At 51.0% G+C, this 15,952-nt stretch overlaps 1 protein-coding gene across 1 annotated transcript; it reads left to right on the top strand.

Annotated features, from left to right (window-relative positions):
• Window positions 1-12,946: 12,946 nt before the first annotated feature.
• Window positions 12,947-15,557, top strand: LOC149349132 (uncharacterized). The gene is made up of 2 exons (XM_089575412.1): window positions 12,947-15,485; window positions 15,527-15,557. Exons 1-2 carry the CDS (start codon window positions 13,459-13,461, stop codon window positions 15,555-15,557), a joined length of 2,058 nt encoding a protein of 685 aa, XP_089431538.1. The 5' UTR covers window positions 12,947-13,458.
• Window positions 15,558-15,952: the final 395 nt, after the last annotated feature.

Below are 15,952 nucleotides of genomic sequence, written 5' to 3' on the forward strand. Positions count from 1 at the left end.
AAGCGCGATTAAAGGGGTCCACTCCACCAGGGGGCCTGTTATGCGCCTTTTCATTTTTTCCGAAGCTGCCGCTCTTCATCGGTTTCGTAGCTTAAAGCGCGAGAAAGGTGTCCATTGGCCCAGGGGGCCAGTTATGCGCCTTTCCTTTGCTTCCGAAGCTGCCGCTCCTCAAGCTTAAAGCGCTACTAAAGGGGTCCACTTGCCCAGAGAGCAGGTTATGCGCCTTTCCTTTCTTTCCGAAGCTGCCGCCCTTCATCGGTTTGGTAAATTAAAGCGCGATTAAAGGGGTCCACTCCACCAGGGGGCCTGTTATGCGCCTTTTCCTTGTTTCCGAAGCTGCCGCTCTTCATCGGTTTCGTAGCTTAAAGCGCGAGAAAGGTGTCCATTGCCCCAGGGGGCCAGTTATGCGCCTTTCCTTTGCTTCCGAAGCTGCCGCTCCTCAAGCTTAAAGCGCTACTAAAGGGGTCCACTTGCCCAGAGAGCAGGTTATGCGCCTTTCCTTTCTTTCCGAAGCTGCCGCTCTTCATCGGTTTGGTAAATTAAAGCGCGATTAAAGGGGTCCACTCCACCAGGGGGCCTGTTATGCGCCTTTTCCTTGTTTCCGAAGCTGCCGCTCTTCATCGGTTTCGTAGCTTAAAGCGCGAGAAAAGTGTCCAGTGGCCCAGGGGGCCAGTTATGCGCCTTTCCTTTGCTTCCGAAGCTGCCGCTCCTCAAGCTTAAAGCGCTACTAAAGGGGTGCACTTGCCCAGAGAGCAGGTTATGCGCCTTTCCTTTCTTTCCGAAGCTGCCGCTCTTCATCGGTTTGGTAAATTAAAGCGCGATTAAAGGGGTCCACTCCACCAGGGGCCTGTTATGCGCCTTTTCCTTGTTTCCGAAGCTCCCGCTCTTCATCGGTTTCGTAGCTTAAAGCGCGAGAAAGGTGTCCATTGCCCCAGGGGGCCAGTTATGCGCCTTTCCTTTGCTTCCGAAGCTGCCGCTCCTCAAGCTTAAAGCGCTACTAAAGGGGTCCACTTGCCCAGAGAGCAGGTTATGCGCCTTTCCTTTCTTTCCGAAGCTGCCGCTCTTCATCGGTTTTGTAAATTAAAGCGCGATTAGAGGGGTCCACTCCACCAGGGGGCCTGTTATGCGCCTTTTCATTGTTTCCGAAGCTGCCGCTCTTCATCGGTTTCGTAGCTTAAAGCGCGAGAAAAGTGTCCAGTGGCCCAGGGGGCCAGTTATGCGCCTTTCCTTTCCTTCCGAAGCTGCCGCTCCTCAAGCTTAAAGCGCTACTAAAGGGGTCCACTTGCCCAGAGAGCAGGTTATGCGCCTTTCCTTTCTTTCCGAAGCTGCCGCCCTTCATCGGTTTGGTAAATTAAAGCGCGATTAAAGGGGTCCACTCCACCAGGGGGCCTGTTATGCGCCTTTTCATTGTTTCCGAAGCTGCCGCTCTTCATCGGTTTCGTAGCTTAAAGCGCGAGAAAGGTGTCCAGTGGCCCAGGGGGCCAGTTATGCGCCTTTCCTTTGCTTCCGAAGCTGCCGCTCCTCAAGCTTAAAGCGCTACTAAAGGGGTCCACTTGCCCAGAGAGCAGGTTATGCGCCTTTCCTTTCTTTCCGAAGCTGCCGCCCTTCATCGGTTTGGTAACTTAAAGCGCGATTAAAGGGGTCCACTCCACCAGGGGGCCTGTTATGCGCCTTTTCCTTGTTTCCGAAGCTGCCGCTCTTCATCGGTTTCGCAGCTTAAAGCGCGAGAAAGGTGTCCATTGGCCCAGGGGGCCAGTTATGCGCCTTTCCTTTGCTTCCGAAGCTGCCGCTCCTCAAGATTAAAGCGCTACTAAAGGGGTCCACTTGCCCAGAGAGCAGGTTATGCGCCTTTCCTTTCTTTCCGAAGCTGCCGCCCTTCATCGGTTTGGTAACTTAAAGCGCGATTAAAGGGGTCCACTCCACCAGGGGGCCTGTTATGCGCCTTTTCATTGTTTCCGAAGCTGCCGCTCTTCATCGGTTTCGTAGCTTAAAGCGCGAGAAAAGTGTCCAGTGGCCCAGGGGGCCAGTTATGCGCCTTTCCTTTGCTTCCGAAGCTGCCGCTCCTCAAGCTTAAAGCGCTACTAAAGGGGTCCACTTGCCCAGAGAGCAGGTTATGCGCCTTTCCTTTCTTTCCGATGCTGCCGCCCTTCATCGGTTTGGTAAATTAAAGCGCGATTAAAGGGGTCCACTCCACCAGGGGGCCTGTTATGCGCCTTTTCATTGTTTCCGAAGCTGCCGCTCTTCATCGGTTTCGTAGCTTAAAGCGCGAGAAAGGTGCCCAGTGGCCCAGGGGGCCAGTTATGCGCCTTTCCTTTGCTTCCGAAGCTGCCGCTCCTCAAGCTTAAAGCGCTACTAAAGGGGTCCACTTGCCCAGAGAGCAGGTTATGCGCCTTTCCTTTCTTTCCGAAGCTGCCGCCCTTCATCGGTTTGGTAACTTAAAGCGCGATTAAAGGGGTCCACTCCACCAGGGGGCCTGTTATGCGCCTTTTCCTTGTTACCGAAGCTGCCGCTCTTCATCGGTTTCGTAGCTTAAAGCGCGAGAAAGGTGTCCATTGGCCCAGGGGGCCAGTTATGCGCCTTTCCTTTGCTTCTGAAGCTGCCGCTCCTCAAGCTTAAAGCGCTACTAAACGGGTCCACTTGCCCAGAGAGCAGGTTATGCGCCTTTCCTTTCTTTCCGAAGCTGCCGCCCTTCATCGGTTTGGTAACTTAAAGCGCGATTAAAGGGGTCCACTCCACCAGGGGGCCTGTTATGCGCCTTTTCATTGTTTCCGAAGCTGCCGCTCTTCATCGGTTTCGTAGCTTAAAGCGCGAGAAAAGTGTCCAGTGGCCCAGGGGGCCAGTTATGCGCCTTTCCTTTGCTTCCGAAGATGATGCTCCACAAGCTTAAAGCGCTACTAAAGGGGTCCACTTGCCCAGAGAGCAGGTTATGCGCCTTTCCTTTCTTTCCGAAGCTGCTTCCCTTCATCGGTTTGGAAAATTAAAGCGCGATTAAAGGGGTCCACTCCACCAGGGGGCCTGTTATGCGCCTTTTCATTGTTTCCGAAGCTGCCGCTCTTCATCGGTTTCGTAGCTTAAAGCGCGAGAAAGGTGTCCAGTGGCCCAGGGGGCCAGTTATGCGCCTTTCCTTTGCTTCCGAAGCTGCCGCTCCTCAAGCTTAAAGCGCTACTAATGGGGTCCACTTGCCCAGAGAGCAGATTATGCGCCTTTCCTTTCTTTCCGAAGCTGCCGCCCTTCATCGGTTTGGTAACTTAAAGCGCGATTAAAGGGGTCCACTCCACCAGGGGGCCTGTTATGCGCCTTTTCCTTGTTACCGAAGCTGCCGCTCTTCATCGGTTTCGTAGCTTAAAGCGCGAGAAAGGTGTCCATTGGCCCAGGGGGCCAGTTATGCGCCTTTCCTTTATTATTTATTTATTTATTTATACATACTGCAGCGCAATTATACGCGCTATGGCAGGAGTGGGAAAAAAAACAAAAAGCAAAATACTAAAGGTAACAAAATACAACAATATGTACAAAGTGAGCACAATGAAGTTCAAAACACACAAAAAGTAACAAACAAAAAAGGAACTGTTAATGGCACGGTCGGAATATTCAGGTATTATGTGTCTTCCATGGCAGTTATAAAACTTTGAACTGGAGATGAACGAATGGATCCAGGTAAAGAATTCCAGGCTTCTATTGAACGGGGAAAAGAACTGAATTTGAACAAATTAGTACGTGCAAAATACGGTATTAAATTTAGCTCGTGATGACTTCTTGTAGATGATAAAGGTGCAAAGTTAATGTAGTGGTTAACTGAGAGCCTTACCGATGAATTGACGATACAATGTAAGAATTTTAGTGATTCAGTGCGGCGACGGGCGGAGAGCGTGGTTAAATTCAATGAGAGAAGTGTAGAAGAGGGTGAGAAATCGCGATCATAACGATGACATATAAAACGCACAGCTTTTTTCTGGACTGCTTCTAACATGTAAATTTCAAACTGCTTGTACGGGTTCCACACTACAGCTGCGTAATCAAGAACAGGGCGGATTAGAGATTTATACAACAGTAGCTTTGTGTCTTAGCAGCTTCCGAAGCTGCCGCTCCTCAAGCTTAAAGCGCTACTAAAGGGGTCCACTTGCCCAGAGAGCAGGTTATGCGCCTTTCCTTTCTTTCCGAAGCTGCCGCTCTTCATCGGTTTGGTAAATTAAAGCGCGATTAAAGGGGTCCACTCCACCAGGGGGCCTGTTATGGGCCTTTTCATTGTTTCCGAAGCTGCCGCTCTTCATCGGTTTCGTAGCTTAAAGCGCGAGAAAGGTGTCCAGTGGCCCAGGGGGCCAGTTATGCGCCTTTCCTTTGCTTCCGAAGCTGCCGCTCCTCAAGCTTAAAGCGCTACTAAAGGGGTCCACTTGCCCAGAGAGCAGGTTATGCGCCTTTCCTTTCTTTCCGAAGCTGCCGCTCTTCATCGGTTTGGTAAATTAAAGCGCGATTAAAGGGGTCCACTCCACCAGGGGGCCTGTTATGCGCCTTTTCATTGTTTCCGAAGCTGCCGCTCTTCATCGGTTTCGTAGCTTAAAGCGCGAGAAAGGTGTCCAGTGGCCCAGGGGGCCAGTTATGCGCCTTTCCTTTGCTTCCGAAGCTGCCGCTCCTCAAGCTTAAAGCGCTACTAAAGGGGTCCACTTGCCCAGAGAGCAGGTTATGCGCCTTTCCTTTCTTTCCGAAGCTGCCGCCCTTCATCGGTTTGGTAACTTAAAGCGCGATTAAAGGGGTCCACTCCACCAGGGGGCCTGTTATGCGCCTTTTCCTTGTTTCCGAAGCTGCCGCTCTTCATCGGTTTCGTAGCTTAAAGCGCGAGAAAGGTGTCCATTGGCCCAGGGGGCCAGTTATGCGCCTTTCCTTTGCTTCTGAAGCTGCCGCTCCTCAAGCTTAAAGCGCTACTAAAGGGGTCCACTTGCCCAGAGAGCATGTTATGCGCCTTTCCTTTCTTTCTGAAGCTGCCGCTCTTCATCGGTTTGGTAAATTAAAGCGCGATTAAAGGGGTCCACTCCACCAGGGGGCCTGTTATGCGCCTTTTCATTGTTTCAGAAGCTGCCGCTCTTCATCGGTTTCGTAGCTTAAAGCGCGAGAAAGGTGTCCATTGGCCCAGGGGGCCAGTTATGCGCCTTTCCTTTGCTTCCGAAGCTGCCGCTCCTCAAGCTTAAAGCGCTACTAAAGGGGTCCACTTGCCCAGAGAGCAGGTTATGCGCCTTTCCTTTCTTTCCGAAGCTGCCGCCCTTCATCGGTTTGGTAAATTAAAGCGCGATTAAAGGGGTCCACTCCACCAGGGGGCCTGTTATGCGCCTTTTCCTTGTTTCCGAAGCTGCCGCTCTTCATCGGTTTCGTAGCTTAAAGCGCGAGAAAGGTGTCCATTGCCCCAGGGGGCCAGTTATGCGCCTTTCCTTTGCTTCCGAAGCTGCCGCTCCTCAAGCTTAAAGCGCTACTAAAGGGGTCCACTTGCCCAGAGAGCAGGTTATGCGCCTTTCCTTTCTTTCCGAAGCTGCCGCCCTTCATCGGTTTGGTAAATTAAAGCGCGATTAAAGGGGTCCACTCCACCAGGGGGCCTGTTATGCGCCTTTTCCTTGTTTCCGAAGCTGCCGCTCTTCATCGGTTTCGTAGCTTAAGGGGACAAGGTAAGCCCCATCTTTCCCATGTATTTTGGGGCATATTGTGGTACACATTTCTCAGCAACTAATAAAGATAGCAGCAAGATAGTTATGTCATTTTGTTCAGAATTTCATCTTCTAGCGGCTGTGCCAAAATTGTTTTAGTATACGAGAAATGAAATTATTAGTGATTTTTTTTACTTTCTACACCCTAACTTTGACCAAATTTTGTATATATTTTTATGTCAAAACAAACAATATTATTTGCACGCTGATAATTTTGGTACAGTAAATTGCCACATATATGTACTGTATACACAGAAAAAATCAGCGTGATATCTACTGTCATTTAGAAAAAAATGGTACCGACGTAACAAAAAATCTTGTTTTGAGAAAACTGAGTTTAAAGTAAACAAAACCTTCAATTCCAAGATTTCGACTTAGCCAACTCATTTTGAGCAATTTAACAGTAGGCAGGCACCAGCTGCATAGTTATCATCTAGGTCAGCTTGGTGCTTCTTTTCCTGCCGATAGCTTCTCGTGGCTGTTTTGTCACTTGCTGCGTAGCTCGATCAGCAAAGTAAACTCGACGCCGATCGACTTGCTTCAGCCAGCGGACAGTGTTGCTGCCCGGACTTAGTCCACATGCCTCAAGAACTTTAGTTCTTGCGATGGCGCCATCATTGAAGGTCAGAACAGCATCTAATGTAGCAATCTTCATTGTCTGTAGGCCCGCAAAGACATTTTTTTGAGCACACTCCCATACGACGTTGTTGAAGGAATCGTTTGGGTTCTGGATGGCTGCCAGAGAGCTTGAATGGTAGCCAAAGAGCTTGGATGGTTGCCATAGAGCTTTCTCTTGCAGCTAAATTCCGTAACATTTCGAGTTTTTTCTTTTAGTTTTTAGTAGAAATGGAAAATCACATCGCTGGTAAAGGGGTGTGTCACTGACCGCTTTGCTTTCAGATAGCTTTTTCAGGTTAATATAAATTGCCCAGGATTAAGTGTGATACATCAAACAATGCAGAAAAGAATGTAATTTCATGTTTAGCAAAAAACTAAAAATTGATATTTTTCAGATTTTTTGCTTACCCTGTCCCCTTAAAGCGCGAGAAAGGTGTCCATTGCCCCAGGGGGCCAGTTATGCGCCTTTCCTTTGCTTCCGAAGCTGCCGCTCCTCAAGCTTAAAGCGCTACTAAAGGGGTCCACTTGCCCAGAGAGCAGGTTATGCGCCTTTCCTTTCTTTCTGAAGCTGCCGCTCTTCATCGGTTTGGTAAATTAAAGCGCGATTAAAGGGGTCCACTCCACCAGGGGGCCTGTTATGCGCCTTTTCCTTGTTTCCGAAGCTGCCGCTCTTCATCGGTTTCGTAGCTTAAAGCGCGAGAAAAGTGTCCAGTGGCCCAGGGGGCTAGTTATGCGCCTTTCCTTTGCTTCCGAAGCTGCCGCTCCTCAAGCTTAAAGCGCTACTAAAGGGGTCCACTTGCCCAGAGAGCAGGTTATGCGCCTTTCCTTTCTTTCCGAAGCTGCCGCTCTTCATCGGTTTGGTAAATTAAAGCGCGATTAAAGGGGTCCACTCCACCAGGGGCCTGTTATGCGCCTTTTCCTTGATTCCGAAGCTGCCGCTCTTCATCGGTTTCGTAGCTTAAAGCGCGAGAAAGGTGTCCATTGCCCCAGGGGGCCAGTTATGCGCCTTTCCTTTGCTTCCGAAGCTGCCGCCCCTCAAGCTTAAAGCGCTACTAAAGGGGTCCACTTGCCCAGAGAGCAGGTTATGCGCCTTTCCTTTCTTTCCGAAGCTGCCGCTCTTCATCGGTTTTGTAAATTAAAGCGCGATTAGAGGGGTCCACTCCACCAGGGGGCCTATTATGCGCCTTTTCCTTGTTTCCGAAGCTGCCGCTCTTCATCGGTTTCGTAGCTTAAAGCGCGAGAAAAGTGTCCAGTGGCCCAGGGGGCCAGTTATGCGCCTTTCCTTTGCTTCCGAAGCTGCCGCTCCTCAAGCTTAAAGCGCTACTAAAGGGGTCCACTTGCCCAGAGAGCAGGTTATGCGCCTTTCCTTTCTTTCCGAAGCTGCCGCCCTTCATCGGTTTGGTAACTTAAAGCGCGATTAAAGGGGTCCACTCCACCAGGGGGCCTGTTATGCGCCTTTTCATTGTTTCCGAAGCTGCCGCTCTTCATCGGTTTCGTAGCTTAAAGCGCGAGAAAAGTGTCCAGTGGCCCAGGGGGCCAGTTATGCGCCTTTCCTTTGCTTCCGAAGCTGCCGCTCCTCAAGCTTAAAGCGCTACTAAAGGGGTCCACTTGCCCAGAGAGCAGGTTATGCGCCTTTCCTTTCTTTCCGAAGCTGCCGCCCTTCAACGGTTTGGTAAATTAAAGCGCGATTAAAGGGGTCCACTCCACCAGGGGGCCTGTTATGCGCCTTTTCATTGTTTCCGAAGCTGCCGCTCTTCATCGGTTTCGTAGCTTAAAGCGCGAGAAAGGTGTCCAGTGGCCCAGGGGGCCAGTTATGCGCCTTTCCTTTGCTTCCGAAGCTGCCGCTCCTCAAGCTTAAAGCGCTACTAAAGGGGTCCACTTGCCCAGAGAGCAGGTTATGCGCCTTTCCTTTCTTTCCGAAGCTGCCGCCCTTCATCGGTTTGGTAACTTAAAGCGCGATTAAAGGGGTCCACTCCACCAGGGGGCCTGTTATGCGCCTTTTCCTTGTTACCGAAGCTGCCGCTCTTCATCGGTTTCGTAGCTTAAAGCGCGAGAAAGGTGTCCATTGGCCCAGGGGGCCAGTTATGCGCCTTTCCTTTATTATTTATTTATTTATTTATACATACTGCAGCGCAATTATACGCGCTATGGCAGGAGTGGGAAAAAAAACAAAAAGCAAAATACTAAAGGTAACAAAATACAACAATATGTACAAAGTGAGCACAATGAAGTTCAAAACACACAAAAAGTAACAAACAAAAAAGGAACTGTTAATGGCACGGTCGGAATATTCAGGTATTATGTGTCTTCCATGGCAGTTATAAAACTTTGAACTGGAGATGAACGAATGGATCCAGGTAAAGAATTCCAGGCTTCTATTGAACGGGGAAAAAAACTGAATTTGAACAAATTAGTACGTGCAAAATACGGTATTAAATTTAGCTCGTGATGACTTCTTGTAGATGATAAAGGTGCAAAGTTAATGTAGTGGTTAACTGAGAGCCTTACCGATGAATTGACGATACAATGTAAGAATTTTAGTGATTCAGTGCGGCGACGGGCGGAGAGCGTGGTTAAATTCAATGAGAGAAGTGTAGAAGAGGGTGAGAAATCGCGATCATAACGATGACATATAAAACGCACAGCTTTTTTCTGGACTGCTTCTAACATGTTAATTTCAAACTGCTTGTACGGGTTCCACACTACAGCTGCGTAATCAAGAACAGGGCGGATTAGAGATTTATACAACAGTAGCTTTGTGTCTTAGCAGCTTCCGAAGCTGCCGCTCCTCAAGCTTAAAGCGCTACTAAAGGGGTCCACTTGCCCAGAGAGCAGGTTATGCGCCTTTCCTTTCTTTCCGAAGCTGCCGCTCTTCATCGGTTTTGTAAATTAAAGCGCGATTAGAGGGGTCCACTCCACCAGGGGGCCTGTTATGCGCCTTTTCCTTGTTTCCGAAGCTGCCGCTCTTCATCGGTTTCGTAGCTTAAAGCGCGAGAAAAGTGTCCAGTGGCCCAGGGGGCCAGTTATGCGCCTTTCCTTTGCTTCCGAAGCTGCCGCTCCTCAAGCTTAAAGCGCTACTAAAGGGGTCCACTTGCCCAGAGAGCAGGTTATGCGCCTTTCCTTTCTTTCCGAAGCTGCCGCCCTTCATCGGTTTGGTAACTTAAAGCGCGATTAAAGGGGTCCACTCCACCAGGGGGCCTGTTATGCGCCTTTTCATTGTTTCCGAAGCTGCCGCTCTTCATCGGTTTCGTAGCTTAAAGCGCGAGAAAAGTGTCCAGTGGCCCAGGGGGCCAGTTATGCGCCTTTCCTTTGCTTCCGAAGCTGCCGCTCCTCAAGCTTAAAGCGCTACTAAAGGGGTCCACTTGCCCAGAGAGCAGGTTATGCGCCTTTCCTTTCTTTCCGAAGCTGCCGCCCTTCATCGGTTTGGTAAATTAAAGCGCGATTAAAGGGGTCCACTCCACCAGGGGGCCTGTTATGCGCCTTTTCCTTGTTTCCGAAGCTGCCGCTCTTCATCGGTTTCGTAGCTTAAAGCGCGAGAAAAGTGTCCAGTGGCCCAGGGGGCCAGTTATGCGCCTTTCCTTTGCTTCCGAAGCTGCCGCTCCTCAAGCTTAAAGCGCTACTAAAGGGGTCCACTTGCCCAGAGAGCAGGTTATGCGCCTTTCCTTTCTTTTCGAAGCTGCCGCCCTTCATCGGTTTGGTAACTTAAAGCGCGATTAAAGGGGTCCACTCCACCAGGGGGCCTGTTATGCGCCTTTTCCTTGTTTCCGAAGCTGCCGCTCTTCATCGGTTTCGTAGCTTAAAGCGCGAGAAAGGTGTCCATTGGCCCAGGGGGCCAGTTATGCGCCTTTCCTTTGCTTCCGAAGCTGCCGCTCCTCAAGCTTAAAGCGCTACTAAAGGGGTCCACTTGCCCAGAGAGCAGGTTATGCGCCTTTCCTTTCTTTCCGAAGCTGCCGCTCTTCATCGGTTTGGTAAATTAAAGCGCGATTAAAGGGGTCCACTCCACCAGGGGCCTGTTATGCGCCTTTTCCTTGTTTCCGAAGCTGCCGCTCTTCATCGGTTTCGTAGCTTAAAGCTCGAGAAAAGTGTCCAGTGGCCCAGGGGGCCAGTTATGCGCCTTTCCTTTGCTTCCGAAGCTGCCGCTCCTCAAGCTTAAAGCGCTACTAAAGGGGTCCACTTGCCCAGAGAGCAGGTTATGCGCCTTTCCTTTCTTTCCGAAGCTGCCGCTCTTCATCGGTTTGGTAAATTAAAGCGCGATTAAAGGGGTCCACTCCACCAGGGGCCTGTTATGCGCCTTTTCCTTGTTTCCGAAGCTGCCGCTCTTCATCGGTTTCGTAGCTTAAAGCGCGAGAAAGGTGTCCATTGCCCCAGGGGGCCAGTTATGCGCCTTTCCTTTGCTTCCGAAGCTGCCGCTCCTCAAGCTTAAAGCGCTACTAAAGGGGTCCACTTGCCCAGAGAGCAGGTTATGCGCCTTTCCTTTCTTTCCGAAGCTGCCGCTCTTCATCGGTTTTGTAAATTAAAGCGCCATTAGAGGGGTCCACTCCACCAGGGGGCCTGTTATGCGCCTTTTCCTTGTTTCCGAAGCTGCCGCTCTTCATCGGTTTCGTAGCTTAAAGCGCGAGAAAAGTGTCCAGTGGCCCAGGGGGCCAGTTATGCGCCTTTCCTTTGCTTCCGAAGCTGCCGCTCCTCAAGCTTAAAGCGCTACTAAAGGGGTCCACTTGCCCAGAGAGCAGGTTATGCGCCTTTCCTTTCTTTCCGAAGCTGCCGCCCTTCATCGGTTTGGTAAATTAAAGCGCGATTAAAGGGGTCCACTCCACCAGGGGGCCTGTTATGCGCCTTTTCATTGTTTCCGAAGCTGCCGCTCTTCATCGGTTTCGTAGCTTAAAGCGCGAGAAAAGTGTCCAGTGGCCCAGGGGGCCAGTTATGCGCCTTTCCTTTGCTTCCGAAGCTGCCGCTCCTCAAGCTTAAAGCGCTACTAAAGGGGTCCACTTGCCCAGAGAGCAGGTTATGCGCCTTTCCTTTCTTTCCGAAGCTGCCGCCCTTCATCGGTTTGGTAAATTAAAGCGCGATTAAAGGGGTCCACTCCACCAGGGGGCCTGTTATGCGCCTTTTCATTAATTCCGAAGCTGCCGCTCTTCATCGGTTTCGTAGCTTAAAGCGCGAGAAAAGTGTCCAGTGGCCCAGGGGGCCAGTTATGCGCCTTTCCTTTGCTTCCGAAGCTGCCGCTCCTCAAGCTTAAAGCGCTACTAAAGGGGTCCACTTGCCCAGAGAGCAGGTTATGCGCCTTTCCTTTCTTTCCGAAGCTGCCGCCCTTCATCGGTTTGTTAAATTAAAGCGCGATTAAAGGGGTCCACTCCACCAGGGGGCCAGTTATGCGCCTTTCCTTTGCTTCCGAAGCTGCCGCTCCTCAAGCTTAAAGCGCTACTAAAGGGGTCCACTTGCCCAGAGAGCAGGTTATGCGCCTTTCCTTTCTTTCCGAAGCTGCCGCTCTTCATCGGTTTGGTAAATTAAAGCGCGATTAAAGGGGTCCACTCCACCAGGGGGCCTGTTATGCACCTTTTCCTTGTTTCCGAAGCTGCCGCTCTTCATCGGTTTCGTAGCTTAAAGCGCGAGAAAAGTGTCCAGTGGCCCAGGGGGCCAGTTATGCGCCTTTCCTTTGCTTCCGAAGCTGCCGCTCCTCAAGCTTAAAGCGCTACTAAAGGGGTCCACTTGCCCAGAGAGCAGGTTATGCGCCTTTCCTTTCTTTCCGAAGCTGCCGCCCTTCATCGGTTTGGTAAATTAAAGCGCGATTAAAGGGGTCCACTCCACCAGGGGGCCTGTTATGCGCCTTTTCATTGTTTCCGAAGCTGCCGCTCTTCATCGGTTTCGTAGCTTAAAGCGCGAGAAAGGTGTCCATTGGCCCAGGGGGCCAGTTATGCGCCTTTCCTTTGCTTCCGAAGCTGCCGCTCCTGAAGCTTAAAGCGCTACTAAAGGGGTCCACTTGCCCAGAGAGCAGGTGTCACAGAAGTAGCGGCAACCTGTAAATTACTTTTGTTTGTATAAAACTAATGCGTCCGCGTTTCTTTGTATGTGTCTCGGGAAGAGCAAGAATGCATGCACGCTTTTTTTCAGTTATGTAGACCACCCCTCGCGTTGCGAAAGCGGAGGCGGCTCAAACTCGTCCCCGATACTGCCGAAGCCTAGAGCTGACCATTAGCGGGAAAGAAGTTGCGGCCTACGTGACTGGCTTTTTGGTTGTGTTTTACTTTTTTGCGTTTCCAAGGTCACCGAATCGAGAGTCGAAGCCTGGGGCTTCTTTTTAGTTGTGCGTTAATTTTTTCCTCCTCCAAGATGGCGGCCATGCAGAGTCAAAGTGTAGGTGCCTACGTGCTCTCGTTGCGCTTTTTGGTGTTTTGTTTTTTCGACGCCGACGCTGTGGCGCCGCGAGTGCTCGCTCGCTAGCGCTCGAGGGCTTTAAAAGGGGGCCGTATGGAAACGAACTTGAGTCCGCTCGTCGGTGGAAACGCTGCCGCCGCGAACTCCCGGGTCTCCGAGCCGCCGCACCGCATCCTCGAAACCGCAAGCTGCCCTGGACGGACGTCGCCTTCGGGGGCCGCACTGACTGCGTGTTTGGGATGGACTGCAGCCGCGCTTCCCGGTTTACTGTATGTTTGTTCACCTCCTGAGTTTTGATCGACTGTATCTAATTGGCCTCTCACTTGTGTTCTGACCTGTGTAGAAATATTCAATGTATAACTTAATTCAGTGTGTTTACTGTTATGTCCTTTCCGCAATTGTTTTGTAGAATGTAAATTACGTGTCTGTGAAAGCTGCCGCATCGTTCAATCGAAGCTATAAACTTTGTTTTGTTGTTGTTACCTCTTAACACGCCTCGGTCTCAGTCACTGCGTTTGCTTACCGGCTACGCCGGGCATCAAACGACCACCCCCTCATTGTCCGGATTCGGTGATGATGTCGACTAGTCGCCGAACCCGTGACAATTAACTGGCGTCCGCGACAGGACGTTTGATGCGAAGGGAACGTGGTGAACTGAGAGGGAGACTTGTTGAGGTATTGAACTGTGCCGACTTTATAGAGGTGTCGTGTATCAATAGGATTTGCTTTGTGCTGAGCTTGTAGCTGTGTTATTGAAAGTGTGCTTGGAGATAGAAGCATGGATCTGGAAAGGTTGATAGCTATGGGTAGCCAGTTGGGGCTGAAAGGCACTGAGCTCAGAAAATGGGTCGAAGATAAGCAGCGCGAAGAGCGGGCGTTTGCCCGAGAGAGAGCGGAGCAGGAGCGCGCGGCCGCTCAGGCAGCTGACGAACGTCAGATAGAAATTATGCGTTTAAAAATAGAGAGTCAGCGACTAGAGAAAGAGACAAGAGAGAAAGAAGGGAGCCAGGACAAAGATGATTTGAAGTTAAACACAAGTAAACTCCTGATCCCATTTGACGACCGGAAGGATGATTTAGATGCGTATATCAGACGATTTGAAAGCATGGCGAAGAGCCAGAAGTGGCCGGAGAGCCAGTGGTCGACAGCGCTAGCTACTTGTCTGAGTGGGGAAGCCCTTAGTGTTTATGGGCGTTTGCCGCCGGGTGATGCAGCGGATTATACGAAGGTGAAAACCGCCCTTTTGAAGAGATTTCGTTTCACCGCAGAAGGATTTCGAGAGAAATTCAATACAGGAAAACCGGCGGATGGCGAAACTGCAGCTCAGTTCTCAGCGCGTCTCAGCCACTATTTTGACCGCTGGATCGAACTTTCAGGCATCAAGACAGAGTTTCAGGAACTCAGAGAGCTCCTCATTAAGGAAAGATTCCTACAAGGTTGTCATTCCAACATGGCACTTTACCTGAAGGAGAGGAAGGCAAAATCGCTAGGAGAGATGTTGGACCTAGCTGATCAGTTTTTAGAAGCGCAAGGAAGCCTGAATCTCTCCAAATTGAAGAAAGACAGCCGAGACGATGCCGTGAGGCCCGAAAGCGAAGGAAAGAGAATCAATCAACGAGCACCGCCTCGCTGTTACCTTTGCAACCGCATTGGGCATCAGGCTTCACAGTGCCGTACCCACACCAGTAACAGTACTAGCGTCACCTGTTTCAAGTGCGGGCGAAAGGGACACAAGGCGGATGCGTGCCGCTCAGCGGTAAAGGATAGGCCTCAGGCATCGTGCGTCTACTCACCCGCCAAGAACGTTAATGAGGAGAGCATTCGCGATGGCTACCTGGAGCTCAAAAATGGGGATAAAATTCCCGTTGTGAACGCGGTCATGCAGACGCGACCGAAATTCCTCGTTGAAGGACTGCCGGTGGTGGCTGGAACGTTGGCAGGCAAGAGCATATCGGTACTGCGGGATACCGGATGCAATACGGCGATCGTGAGACGAGAGCTCATCAACGACGACCAGCTCACAGGAGAGAAGAGGCCAGTTTATCTAGTGGATGGAACAGCTAAGATGCTGCCTGAGGCGCGGGTTCACATCGACACCCCGTATTTTTCTGGGATTATATCGGTGCTCTGCATGGAGGAGCCGCTGTATGACTTAATTCTCGGAAACATAGAAGGCGCCAGAGCTCCAGATGACCCGAAGGAATTGGTTGAACAACCGGTCAGCAACGAGCTCGCTGAAGAGGAAGTTGCAGCGGTTGTAACAAGAGCGAAAGCTAGGGAGCAAAATAAGAAGTTCCAAGCGCTTAAAACCCCCGGCGTCGCAGTGGAGCCAAGCAGGAAGAGTTATGCAGAGGAGCAAGCAGAGGACCAGTCGCTCAAGCACTGCTTCTCCCAAATTGGCAAGAAAGTGACGTGTAGGGATTCGCAAGGAAAAATAGAATTCCAGAAAGAGAATGAAGTACTGTACCGAATCTACACCGAGAAAACTGGGCGGATCGTGCGCCAGCTCGTCGTTCCAAAGTGTCATCGAGAGGCGGTGCTGAAAACTGCGCACGACGGAATAATGGCCGGACATTTAGGCGCCCAAAAGACGAAGGACCGGATTTTGGAAGATTTTTTCTGGCCGGGTATCACCGCGGACGTGAAGCGATTTGTCGCCTCCTGTGACATCTGCCAGAGGACAATCCCGAAGGGCCGGGTCGCCCGGGTGCCGCTGGGGAGGACGCCGCTCATCGAAACACCATTCAAAAGAGTGGCCATAGACATTGTGGGCCCAATCCAGCCCCCTTCCAAACATGGCAACCGGTACATCCTGACCTTAATGGATTATGCTACCCGGTACCCAGAGGCCGTAGCGCTGCCGAGCGTGGAAACTGAGAGGGTCGCTGAGGCACTGGTCGAAATGTTTTCTCGATTTGGAGTCCCTAATGAAGTCCTAAGCGACCGAGGCACCAATTTCACTTCCGACTTAATGAAGGAGGTGGCCCGACTTCTCTCCATACGCCAGCTGCATACCACGCCGTACCACCCCATGGCGAACGGGATGGTCGAAAAATTCAACGGCACCCTGAAATTTATGTTGAAGAGAATGTGCGCCGAAAAGCCGCGAGACTGGGACCGCTATCTGGCGCCGTTGCTCTTCGCATACAGGGAGGTCCCACAGGCAAGTTTGGGCTTTTCGCCCTTCGAGCTTTTGTATGGGCGGCATGTGAGGGGACCCCTGGCCATTTTGAAGGAGCTCTGGACAAACCATCACCTCGACGAGGAGGCGA

Source organism: Amblyomma mixtum, chromosome 3 (assembly GCF_055824585.1).
Source record: "Amblyomma mixtum isolate Tamu chromosome 3, ASM5582458v1, whole genome shotgun sequence".
Lineage (NCBI taxonomy): Eukaryota > Metazoa > Arthropoda > Arachnida > Ixodida > Ixodidae > Amblyomma > Amblyomma mixtum.

Excerpts from the sequence above, each read along its gene's own strand:
- LOC149349132 (XM_089575412.1), top strand. The coding sequence starts at position 13,459 with ATGGATCTGGAAAGGTTGATAGCTATGGGTAGCCAGTTGGGGCTGAAA. Across the intron at positions 15,486-15,526 it reads CCTTCCAAACATGGCAACCG|AGGCCGTAGCGCTGCCGAGC; the intron begins GTACATCCTGAC and ends CCCGGTACCCAG.